Below are 12,979 nucleotides of genomic sequence, written 5' to 3' on the forward strand. Positions count from 1 at the left end.
TTTGCTGGTTGTATCAGTCCAATCCACAAATCTTATAGACTTTTTAGTCTAATCATCCAAACAAATTCTAAGGTGAAAGCTTCAATTTGCATATGGTTTATGCTTAATGGTTTGGTGCAATTTTCTAATCTGAATTATAATTTATAGTAGGCATCTTTGCCAGCTGATTGTTTTTTGGGTGATGTGCCCTGAGATGTTTCCACCAAAAGCAATGATTTGATTCATAACAATAAGGCAAAGTTCTATTTTATTTTGTATATAGAGGCATTGTTCCTGTATGATTACAGGCCTATGTAGATAATCGTGGTTCTTTTGATGTTTCTTTTTTTTTCTTTTTTTTTTCTCCTTCCTCCTTCCTCCTTCCTCCTTCCTTCCAGTCAATTCACATGCTTTGCATTGACTCCTGCTTCACGACACAAGGGCAATTCTTTCCTTTTCCCTTGCGATGATCGTGGTGCCATTGGTGCATACAACGCTTTCACCAATTAGAAAGATCTCATCTCTTCTAACAATTACTTTGTTCAATAGAAATATTATTTTTTACATTGAAAGGAAAAAACATGATTTAGTCTGAACTCTGAAATGGTAAATTCAACAGTATAATTGCGACACACGAATCTTTGGCAAGCCAAACATCAGGCGTCACTATTTTAACAGAGTAGCATCCATCTAGATATAGTTTTTCTGGCCAAATAATTCTTTTGACCAATGAGCGAATAGAGATATTATAATAGCTCAAATGTATGTGTGGAATGGTTTCATGTTCATGGTGCGACAATTACAAAGAATAATCTCCATCATTGAGGACTGCAAGATAATGTGAGTTTGCTGCTCAGCAATAAAGTCTACACATATCTTTGCTACTCTTGCAGAAACCCTTTGTCCTCTAAATAAGTTAGAACTTGTCTTGCCATGTCAGAGGGAGGAGGGCAAAATCCATTTTCTGGTTTTATCTCTATCTGCAAGAAAATAATGAATATTATTAGATTAGGCATATAGCTGCTAAATAAACTTGTATACATGAATTTTAACTCTCAAGTACAAGCATGTGAAAGAAAAAAAATACACGATACGGTAGCTTCGTTGCATAACCATGATCCAAAGGAAAAGCTCCAATCCCTTCTTGTTTAGTTATTTTGCAGGTAACTGTAAACTTTCTTATGAAGTAATGGTGTACATGCACTGACATTATAGGCACACAAGTAACATATATTACTGCATAATTTATATACACCTCATAAGAGTTTTTTTTTAAAAAAAAAACTAATGCAACTAAGATCATAAAACCATGGCTTAAGAAAATTTGAATAGCAATGTATGTAGATGGATCTGATTTTGTTTTCCTATGTTTCGTTCCTGATCTTAATCTTTTTGGGACAAAATCTCGAACAAAATTTATTGATCTTCAACGTGAACCATTTTAATCTAGTATCTAGGCACCATGTTTCAGATGAACAGAAACCATTCACCTAACTGGCCTACCATACAGTACTGGATGTCAAAACCATTATGTACCATCACAGGATATTTAATACCACTAGTATCTGGAACACACGATATGCTTGACGGATAGTCGCTTGTAATCCCATCAACTGATAGATTGTTTGAGATTTTTTTTGTAATTTCTGTAACACATTCCTTTTTTAATAATTTACAATTATGTAACTGATAAAAACACTTGTATTTTTTGTAGACATACCAAATCCCCCCACCCCACAAGCAAGTGCATACAAGAATGCACGCATGCAATGCATGCGTGCAAACAGGCACGTGCGCAAACACACGCATAAAAACAAGAGAAAAAATTGGAACAGGACTAGGGGAGAGGTGGAAAGAGAAGAACAGTATTTACTGAAAAAGGGATACTATTTATGAAGCATGTTGTTGCCTTCCCACAGGTCTGATGTTATATATTGTAGAGATTAGATATTAATGTTAAACCGTTCCTTCAAATTCTCTCTTTTTTTTTAAGCTTTTTATCATGCATGCATTGTTTGCAACCTGAACATATCATATCATTTTCTAGAACAGCTTTCTTTGAGTTTAAAATACATGGAAGAACATAAAACACTTGATACATTGTTGGATAAGACATGCTCTGGCTGAAAACAAAATCTGTATAATATCTACAGTTTCATCATTGCAAAACAGGAGAAAAAAGGAGCAATCAGATTCAGAAGATCATGAGTTTTGACAAAGTAATGATTGATCAATACAACATAATTATAGCAGATAATTTTAGTAAATAATTAATGAACACAGTCAACCTTGGAGAGTTCTTATTTATTTGTAACAATTTTACTCCATGAGAGACAACAATTTTACTCCACAAGAGAAGTATTTGTCAGAAAATCAGATGGTGTGTAAGAATATTTGTGTCAGCAAAGTATAATCTTATGGTAGCAACCAATGGCTGGAGATGGAGAAAAATACCAATTATTTGAAGTATACAATCTTTTTCTCCTTGAAGAGATGAATATAAATCATCCTTATAGAAAACAACCACACTGCAAAATGATGTCACTGAATTCCTTGAAACAAAGTTCGTCGCCTCATTACTGGACCTTGTACTAGTACCATACTGGTATATTGCCAGTATGCCCGGTACAAGGGTCAGTTCGGGGTACCGACTACAGAGACTCGGTATACCCTCGTACCGAGTCTGGTTTAGTACCGGCACGGTATGACATGTCCATTACAAGGTGACATGCCCCAGTGCGGCATACCTTACCTTGAAATGCGGTAATTGAATATTTTCTTTTAAAAATTATATGAGTTAACTTCATTTGTTTCTTATTATTCTAGAATAGAATATTTTTAGACATAATCACTGCACAAAGAAGCATCCTGCTTTATTATCATCTTTCCCCATGATAATCAAATGCATAAAAGCTTGAGAAGTGAGGAGAATAGACAACATTAATATCAATTAAGGGAAAACAGCAAGGTATCAAGTTTGCATTGATCCCTTGGTTACCTGGTCTTTTTGTCTTTCTAGAATAGATTACATTGGTTTGAATAATTTATTCAAAAATACTCCATGTTTACATGTATTGTACAACCTTCAGCTAAGTAGGATACTTTGGAATGCTGACACTAAATATTCAAAGTCTGGAACTTTGGTGTAATTTGGCATAAATGCTGATATTATGTGATAGATATAATAAATGCAGTTTGCTAGATATCCTATTCATCAGATATATCTAGGAAACATATTGTCATATTCAAGATTCGCCGTCTCGGTACCGGATCCCATACTGGTGCCACACTAGCACAGTGTTTGTACGGTACAGAATTTTTTTGGCGTATCGAGTGTCGGTACGCCACCCGTACCGGATATCGATACAGAATCGGTACAGTACGGTATGCCCCGTACTGCCCGGTTCGGGTCGGTACGGCGTACCATGGTCCTCCATGCACATGTTAAACCTAAAGAGATGTATATGGCCATTTACATATGATGTAAGGGCTGAAAAGTGAAAATCAAGTATAAAGCCCTTTGACTACTAATTCTATAATATCTGCACTAAATGCATTGTAATCCATTAATTCTTTCTCCTTTTCTTCTACTTATCTCAGTCACTTTGATTCAGACCATGCCAAGCAAGATATTTTCACAGATGAGACTCCCTGATAAAGGTTTAAATCCCAAAACTGTGTTTTGAAAATTGATGATCAAATTAATTTTTACCAGTAAATACTCATGGGAATATCAGAACTACATGGCCCAAAACATTGTTGGCTTGATCTGCTTTTGTTGCTCTACTCAAAACAACATGAACTTGTTCAGATGTATATAGCCATGCATAGTTGATTGAAAGGGATCGAAGCAAGTCAAAACCATTTGTTTGTGCCTGCTTTAGCATATGACAGTCCACGCTTGCCTCTTCAGAGCATTCAACTCAATTCGAACCCAAACAAGGCATTTTTTTTAAACTCAAAAGAAACTTATGCCTCATCCGATAGTACTCTCTAACCTTTTATTCTGCTTGTCAACAATGTAATTTGTAATCATTTGCATTCAGAATTCTTGTTGCATACATTTCAACTTGACATCTAGCCTATTACTAGTGTCTCAAAGAGGAAAGCAATTCCATATACTAAATCTTGTCATCTTCACACTTTGTCTTCCTTCTTTCCAAGACTATGAGAACTCCCAAGCATTGGTCTGCAGCTGCCCAAACTTAATCTGTAACCAGTAATATATTACTTCCTACCTATATGTAGTATTCACCCAAATGATTACTAGTCCTGGTGGATTATTAGAAAGAAAAATTATCATCATCTTTTGAGTGTTAGTGTCAGGTTGGTAGATGGAAGATTCTCTTTGGTTGCAGAGCCTTCTTGACTTGTGTGTATTTCATAGCTTATCTCATGCTGATAAGTTTTGGATGGTGAAGATAATAAGAAGTCTGGACACAACAATTTTTCATTACACTTGGAACTTCTCAAACCTTGTTATGTTACAGGTTCTGCAAGAAAAAGCAAAAACAGTATCAGAGATATTATTATTTTCTTTTACTTTTAAGGCTTTTTACGGTTTTAACATATGTCTTTTGTGTCTTTCAAATTTCAAGTTGTCAGAACATGGACTGCGTCCTAACTATTTTGATCCGAAACTGATCTACTCAAGCCAAAATCTCCACCTAGATCGCATTTTCAAGCCTTCCCCAAGAAATTTCTATAAAGAGTTTCTAATGCAAATATAAAAGAATATTAGACATGCACATCATGAGTGACCAGTTCTGTAAAAATTATTTTTTCAATCTTTAACACCATAAAGGAAAAGTAATTCAATTCACGACATGCATAACTTCATATAATTAATTCATGGGTGTGTTATAATGGATAATAAACTATATCCCGAGTTTTGCCTTGTATTATGTGGGCAAACAACAAAAAGTATTTCCTGATGTATGCTGCATATATGGAATGGCAATATATATTAATAAAAAATGAAGATGTACCTCACAATTTAAAGGTCGCTCATATGGATCATCTATTCCAGTAAAACCTGCAATGCAAATTAAACTTTAGAAGATACGACATAATTATGCAAAATATGTAGGAAACATATCCTTCACTAAAAGAAAATGACACAGACAAGCAATGTTCATTAACTTCTGAAGGTTTCACCAGTTAAGCTCCTATATGCAAGAACAAATGAAAAATGTAACAACTGAAATTGACTCATTGGCAATGTTGAGTGGTTCGTACTCTATGGCTTACTTGAGGCAATACTTAAAATTAAAAATAAAGCAGTATATCTTAGACTTTCAAGAAACCAATTTGAGTTTATAAGAAATGACAAGTTGGATTTGATACTTTACCAGCTGTTTTTTTGCTTTTTGGAAAGGGGTCAGGGATTTTAAGAAAAGAAAGTATAAGTTGTGACAACATAGAGCTGGAAATATATTTATGTTTCACACCTTAAAATGTAAAATTGGTGAAGGATTCTTAAATCCGATCCAAAACAGATAATTAAGGCTTTTTAAGGGACTAAATTAGTATAGCATAGTATATTATCAACCCTTGCATGCAAAAAATGAAGAAAAAGATGAAAACTTTTCCAATGGCACTCCTTGCAATAGTCAACATAATGTAATGGTGGCCTCATCATGAGAAAGTGAATGACATGCTTCCCCCAACAACCAACAAGTACCTAAGCTTAACAACTTCTTTGATGAATAGAATAAAAATTAAAAAGAAAGAAGTCTGTTATGATTTTAAAAGAATCTGTTGTATTAAGTTGCAAAAACTGAAAGCACATTGTCACGTGGTTGGGTTGCACGCAAGGCCAAGCAATGTTATCTTTTCTATTTATGCTTTGCAAAAAAAACTTCCAAATCAGATTCTACATTCCCATAATACTGAAGCGTGACCTTTCTTGCATTCTTCGGGGCACCTACAAATTGTCACAACTTGATGAGGATTTCTGCTGGCCCAAAGGTAGGTAATGTTGTAAGTTGTAACATTTTTTCAATCAAATGAGAATCATAACAAACAACTTTCTGAATGTACATCAAAGGCCTCTTACTCTAATGCTACAACAAGATCAACATTAGATCTTGATTAACATGAAACAAGATAACAATTAGGGGAAAATAGATGGTCTGTAAGCTCAACTCATGGCCTCCCAATGCTTGAGGGTGGAGAAGGCTGCAGATTGAAAATATTGCTGGATGGATGTATTGAAGAAAAAAATATTTCTGTTAAAAAGATGAATAAAACCTGCTACTGTTTGTGAAGATGTTGAAGGTATCAAAGATAGACTCATGAGAGATCCTGGTTAATCATGAGATCTAAAATCATGATGATGAGGCTCTTTCATATAAGAAAACACCACTTTTAATAAGAAAATCATCATTTGCACTTGCTATAACAAGCTTATATCCAACAAAGCCATGAATATCAACATGGGTATTTCTTTTAGTTAACAGTCCAGATAGTTTTAAAGTTTTCAACAGAGTAGTCTGATGCAGGTATTCTGAGCTACCAAGCATTCTCATGAAACACATCAAGCACGAGAATTCAGTTCCACGTCGCAGATGTGGAAAATGCTTAGAACATTAGAGAAATGCACAGGATGCATATTGAAAGTGACCTAAAAATGTTGTTAATATATAATATAATTGAAAGGGTGTTTTCCACAACAGACAGATGTTCTTCCAATATGGTGATCTAAGTTCTCATCAACTTGTTACATAAAAATGAAACCCTGTTAGGGACAACACACAACAAATTTCAATAGAGATACAAGTATGGGCCTGGGGAGCCACCTGTCCAGAAATGGTGACAGAGCCAGGGATGTGATTATGACCAGTTCATGGGAATGTGTTATAAGCATGATATCACCTTTTGGTAGAATTTCACAGGAATCACAATGTTATTGATTTGTATGCTTTATTTTTTAATGCAATCGACATAATACTGCATGCATCATAAGCAAGAATAAGGAGCTAATAAGATATCAATAAACATGCTCAAACATACTCAGAAAGAAAACTGGAAAAATCAATATAACCATGATGCATTACTGATACGGAAAAGAAATAAGCACATTAAAATTTTGGTTTTGTGTGCTCTTATGCTGAGAGGCAAAGTAACTCTGCAGACTCAAGTATTCTATACAGGGCAGACCCTAAATAGTTGGAAAAAGGCCAAATGGTTGGGGTAAGTATTATATACAGGCATACATGTTCCATTCTAGGTCTGGTAAAACGAAAAATTCACCTTTTATCTTTCCTGCACGGGCAAGCTTGTAAAGGCCTTTAGGATCCCTTGCTTCACACAGTTCTAAAGGCATATTCATGAAAACCTACAAAAAATTACAATAAGTTTAAATCGTTATTGAAATAAGTTTAATTTTGGTTTAAATAAACACATTATGATGGAAAACACTGACTTCGACGAAACTAGCATCTGGCAATAATGCACGACAAGAGTCCCGGTCTCTCCTATAGGGAGAGATCAAACTTGCAATACAGATTAAACCCGCATCAGCGAAGAGCTTAGCCACTTCACCTAAAAGAAGAGAAGTATCTTAAAATCATTGAAAAGGTAAAAAGGAGCATGAAAAATGCATCCTAATACCCAAAAGAAAGTTCACTAAGTGATAAAATTAATTATTGTTTCAAACTACTTATTTTTCCTTTTGCTTCTTTTCCATAGAAAAAAATAAATGTAACTCATTGTCATGATTAGTTATATTACAAATATATACTGACCAACCCTGCGTATATTTTCTGCACGGTCTTCAGCTGTAAATCCAAGGTTCTTGTTTAATCCATGCCTAAGGTTGTCACCATCAAGGACGTAAGAAAGCTTTTCTCTAGAGTGCAACTCTCGACCCAATGTACATGCCAAGGTGCTTTTCCCTGGATAAACCAAAAATTAAATTCAGAAGTAGCTTTAGATTTGTTTGGATTGACTACAACCATCATTACTAAACAATTTAGCATGCCTTAGGCAGAATCAAGTCGTAAATTTATTAAAAAGGGTGTACAATATCAAAAGTTTTGAGAAAATGGAAATGGACAGATTTGTTGAATAGAATTGCTATAGTTCACAAACTATTCCATCTCCAATTTATAGTCTCCTCTTTAAAACCATTTACATCTAGCAACCAAACATCTCCAAGAAAATCTAGTTTTTCCAAAACTATGGATTTTTAAGTTTTCACAGATTCAAAAGTTCAAGCACTGCACTTGAGATTTCTAGGAGAGAGGTTGCAGCGCCCAAGAATTAAAGAATTCAAGAGGAGGAGGGAACAACAGGAAGAATTAAGAAAACCATAGCACGTTTAAAATTCAACTATGTAGACATTCCCAATTTCATGTCGTTAAAAATATTTATGGATTCCATTCAATATACTTCTAGGGGACTTACACAGGTGTCTATTGAACTTCAGTAAGTAATGTTTTCTAAATGGTAAACATAATGTAAGCAAGAATGGGTAGCATGCAGATTTAAAAACAGCCAGCAAAAGATCCAAAGAAATTATGCATTTGATAATTAGGGACAAAGGAACTAAAATTTATTATAATTGCATGCAAAAATAACCAGCCTTAGTACAACTAAGAAACTAAATATAGAGGTATCTCACATTCCCATCACTCAAGTCTCTTTGTCTCGGAAGTAAGTTAATAAGTTATATTTCATTTGTCAAACAACAGAAAACAGATAAAGTTATATTAACCAAGAATTACACAGAAGTTGTAATGCAATTCATGTTGCAAAGAGATCATCACATTCACCAACCTAAGATAATAAAGAAAAGATGTAGCATCCCAAGGAAAATTATTTCTATATGAATTCTGAAAATAGTGTATAAGATACAAAATCACAACACTAGTTGCAGATAAATATGTGAGAAAATTGGTCGAATTTGGGAATCTACAGCAACAATTTCAAAAAACTTGCATTTCATTCACCACAAAAAAATAAAAGAAAATGCATTTTTGAATAACAACATGTTTCTGTCAGTGGCTTAGCAGACGATCCATAAGACCATAACCAGCCATCATGTGGAAAAATGAAAGCTGCCGAATCACATTGCTTGCTAATTCTAGATATCGTTCCATGAATTCAGAATAAATCGGACCTACATTTAATTGCGACAATTGGTGCCACAACAATCTAGTCTCAAAGAACACAGATTAGCAAGAACATATGGAAACCAACAGCCATTAACTTTTATCACTAGTGTATATCTGTAATTTTAGAAAAAAAATTCTTCATCAATCGTTGTTTCAATAAGCGCATATCCACCGTATCCCACAGCGTTAGCGACATGACATCCTAATTCCCTGATTTTACTGGATCATAATCAAAATTCAAGATTCTTTTTTTTTCATATTTCTGATTAAAGAACCGTTCTTTTTAAGTTTTTTTTTTGACAAACCTGAACCGCTGAGACCCGTGATCCAAACAACACAACCTTTTTGCTTCAGCAATTTCTGCCTATCGAGCTTCCCGACCGAGCATTCTTGCCAGAAGATGTTCGTCGACTTCCCAACAGAAGCCATTGCTAATTCCTCGCCAACCTGAACCGATCGGGGAAAAAATAAAAAAGAAACATCAAATCAAGAAAAATCGCACCAATGTGAAGAAAGATCGAGAATCGAAGCTTATAGCAAGAAGGGGCGATGGGAAATACCTTGGGAGCACGCAATTCGTTCCGCTTCTCTTGGAGTTTAAACGAGCACAGTGACACGAGAGGGGCAGGGGCCGACGGATCCGTATCTATAAATAAAGGAAGTGGTTGCGCGATGAAATCCGTGGGATTCGGAATCTCGAATTGGGCGTGCAAACTGCGATACACGCTCGAACGGGAACCGGTTGGGAAGTCATCAGCGTATCAGACGGTCAGGGTAAAAAATAGAGAGTATCGTAGCATGGCCCCTTCCAAGAAAATATTATTTATAATTTGCTATTTTTAAAATAAATTTTGTAAACAATGAATATATTTAATGGATACACATGTCTTACGTGCCAAGACGCGGTTCTTGTCGCAGCATTATGATGTATAAGATATCAACTGTTGTGGGATGGGGTTCCGAACTTTAGTCCCACATCGGCTAATCAGCGGAAAGATCTGTGCCTTAAATGGGGGGCTCAATAACCTCTTCTCACCGAGGCGCCTTTTGGGGGCAAAACCGTAAGGGGTGGAAAGGGTGGTTCCACCCGGGGCGCTACCAGAGGGTGGACCCCCGGGAGCGGTCGACGATCCCCGATCCCCAGAGCGGACAATACTTCGGTGAGGACGCAGTCGCTTTCTCTGCTCGGCTGGTGTGCGGACTGTTGCCGGGGTGAAAACCCCGCAACAGATGGCGCTAGAAGGAGGGCCCCGGCCACGCACAGACCTTCCCACTTGGGGGGGCTGTGTTGTGGGATGGGGTTCCGAATTTTAGTCCCACATCGGCTAATCAGCGGAAAGGTCTGTGCCTTAAATGGGGGGCTCAATAACCTCTTCTCACCGAGGCGCCTTTTGGGGGCAAAACCGTGAGGGGTGGAAAGGGTGGTTCCACCCGGGGCGCCACCAGAGGGTGGACCCCCGGGAGCGGTCGACGATTCCCGATCCCCAGAGCGGACAATACCTCGGTGAGGACGCAGTCGCTTTCCCTACTCGGCTGGTGTGCGGACTGTTGCCGGGGTGAAAACCCCGCAACATCAACCATCAGCAGCATGATAGATATAAGTTAATATATGTCAATATCTTGTTTTATATTGGTAGATATATTGGTAGATAAATGTAATTTCTGTTTCTATAATTTTTTTAGATGCTATTAAATATATAGGTAAATTTTATTGTATGATGCAATAGCAAGACACTCTTCATAGGATATATATATATATGGATGCACTAAAATATCTTAGTTATTTAGAAACTCTCAGTTGAGATAAATATATATTTTGATTTCAAAGACATTCTGTTTAGCATTGGAATATGTAGGACATATTGGCAACTAAATTCACATAAAAATATCATTGGAATATGTAGGACATATTGGCAACTAAATTCACATAAAAATATCAATTTATGTAAATTAGAGAAAAGTTTGTCAAGTTATGGGTTGTTAAAGGATTGATCCAGTAAATTTATGAGGATGAAGATACATGTGTTTACTAAGCTTAAAAAATATATATTTGACTTGTATGCGTACATGCTTAAATCGTAAGCCTACAAAATATTTTGGTTCTTGTCTTCTTTTATTCTATGTTGACGATTGTTACCTCCTATATTTTGTATGATTCATGCGAATAATAAGTTTGTAGTTGGGTTGAAAAAAAAATCAAAGATAAATAGAACTCTTCAATCTCTTTATATCACTTCCTATACTTCTGAACAACCTAGATCTAATACCATAAGCCCGTGATAGCATGTTATGAATGTTTAGAATCACATCCTAGTTCTTCCATAACATTCATTGTCATGAGAAAATCTCTAAAACAATAACAATTCAATTGCTTCTACACACACTTTCTTAAAGTGCTTTGATTTATAATGTCATTAGGATTTTGTGTGTTAAATAATTTAAAAACAAAAGGGACACATGGTATCTGTTATAACATCATGATAATGTTATTATATGCTGACAATGTTAAATCATATTATTTACAACCATGGAGGTTTTATGAAAACCATTGACTATGTTACACTATCTTGCATTGCATTTTAATCGAGCCATTTTATAATACTTGCTTTGATGCATTTTTACCCAAAAATTGCAAGTGTCTTTGCAGGTGTTCTATAGAATTAATAAATCGGGAACTTGTCTATAATTTGAAGGCCCACTTAGGTGTCTATATACAATCATTGGTTTGATATTCGAGAAATCTTTAGATCACTCTTCATATAGAAATTATAAACAATCTACAATTTTTATATGGAATAATAAGCTAGAAACCTGTAATATAGTTAAAAGCACTCTTAGAGATCTATATGTGATTTTTGTGAGGACATTTTTGAATATAAAGACTACCAGTGTAAGTGTTCTTTTATATAAACCATTATGTTGTCGCTATATAAATTTTAGAAAAGATGAGGCTTATAAACAATTATTATCCATACTATATATAAAATAATAATTTTGAATTCAGGAATATCTCCTTTTGGTGATTGTGTATATCACTTTTTATACCAAGAATACCTCTATTTATCTTAAAAACCATGTTTTTTTTTTTTTAATCAAATCGTACTCATTTATAAAACTTGTAAAGAGATTGGTCTCCTTCTCTTTTTCTAATTTGACTAAATAAAAATTGAACTATTTGTTTCAACTCTTAAAGTAGTTGAACTCTATCACTTTCTCTTATATCTTCCCTCTAACATATATTGCATGTATATAGTTACTTATATTGGTACAAATTAGAAATTAAATAATATTTTTTTTTCAATAAATGATTGAGATCGGGCTTCACATCTTCCACCCTCCTTCATATTTTCTCACCCATCTTCTCAAGATACCTCTCTCCCCAAAACTAAAATTCTTATTCTCCTCTCTTTGATCATGCGGTCACTATATAAACATATCAAATCAACTTGATGATAGGTCCCTCTATAGTCCATTTATTTATCTCGATTTCATGTTGTCATATAACAACCCTATAATGAAAAGTGTTGAATAAATTAGTGATCTGCATGTTCTGTGTTGTCCTAGTAGTCCGTGTTGTCCTATTCTTTAGAATCTTTAGTTATTTTGTTTTTGGTTTCTGAAGAACATGGTTTATGTTTACCTAGTCTGTAGGAGTTTGTTTTTACATGTTGAGTAGTGCCTATTTTCATGCTATTATCTGCTGTGTATTAGCCTCTGTAAAGGCTGTTTGTTTGATGAATAAAACAATGCACAAAAGTACTTCCTCCTGCCTTCTTTTGTCATTTAGTTTTATTATGTGAAAGTCTTTTATCTTTTTTTATTTGTAACAGTGGTATCAGAGCCTGGTTGGTGAGAAGAGCGGGTTAAAATAAAAATGTTGC

General features: G+C 35.1%; 1 protein-coding gene across 1 annotated transcript; it reads right to left on the bottom strand.

Annotated features, from left to right (window-relative positions):
* Nucleotides 1–679: 679 nt before the first annotated feature.
* APK3 (adenosine-5'-phosphosulfate (APS) kinase 3) lies at nt 680–9,816 on the bottom strand. The gene is made up of 7 exons (XM_008804481.6): nt 9,659–9,816; nt 9,404–9,545; nt 7,728–7,877; nt 7,406–7,524; nt 7,234–7,318; nt 4,968–5,014; nt 680–959 (listed from the first exon to the last, which is right to left on the bottom strand). The coding sequence occupies exons 2-7, from the start codon at nt 9,525–9,527 to the stop codon at nt 861–863; spliced, it is 624 nt and encodes a 207-aa protein (XP_008802703.2). The 5' UTR covers nt 9,528–9,545; nt 9,659–9,816; the 3' UTR covers nt 680–860.
* Between the last annotated feature and the right edge of the window lie 3,163 nt (nt 9,817–12,979).

Source organism: Phoenix dactylifera, chromosome 1, assembly GCF_051530095.1.
Source record: "Phoenix dactylifera cultivar Ajwa chromosome 1, Ajwa_hap1_PhDact_Kaust_v1.1, whole genome shotgun sequence".
In the NCBI taxonomy this organism is placed as follows: domain Eukaryota; kingdom Viridiplantae; phylum Streptophyta; class Magnoliopsida; order Arecales; family Arecaceae; genus Phoenix; species Phoenix dactylifera.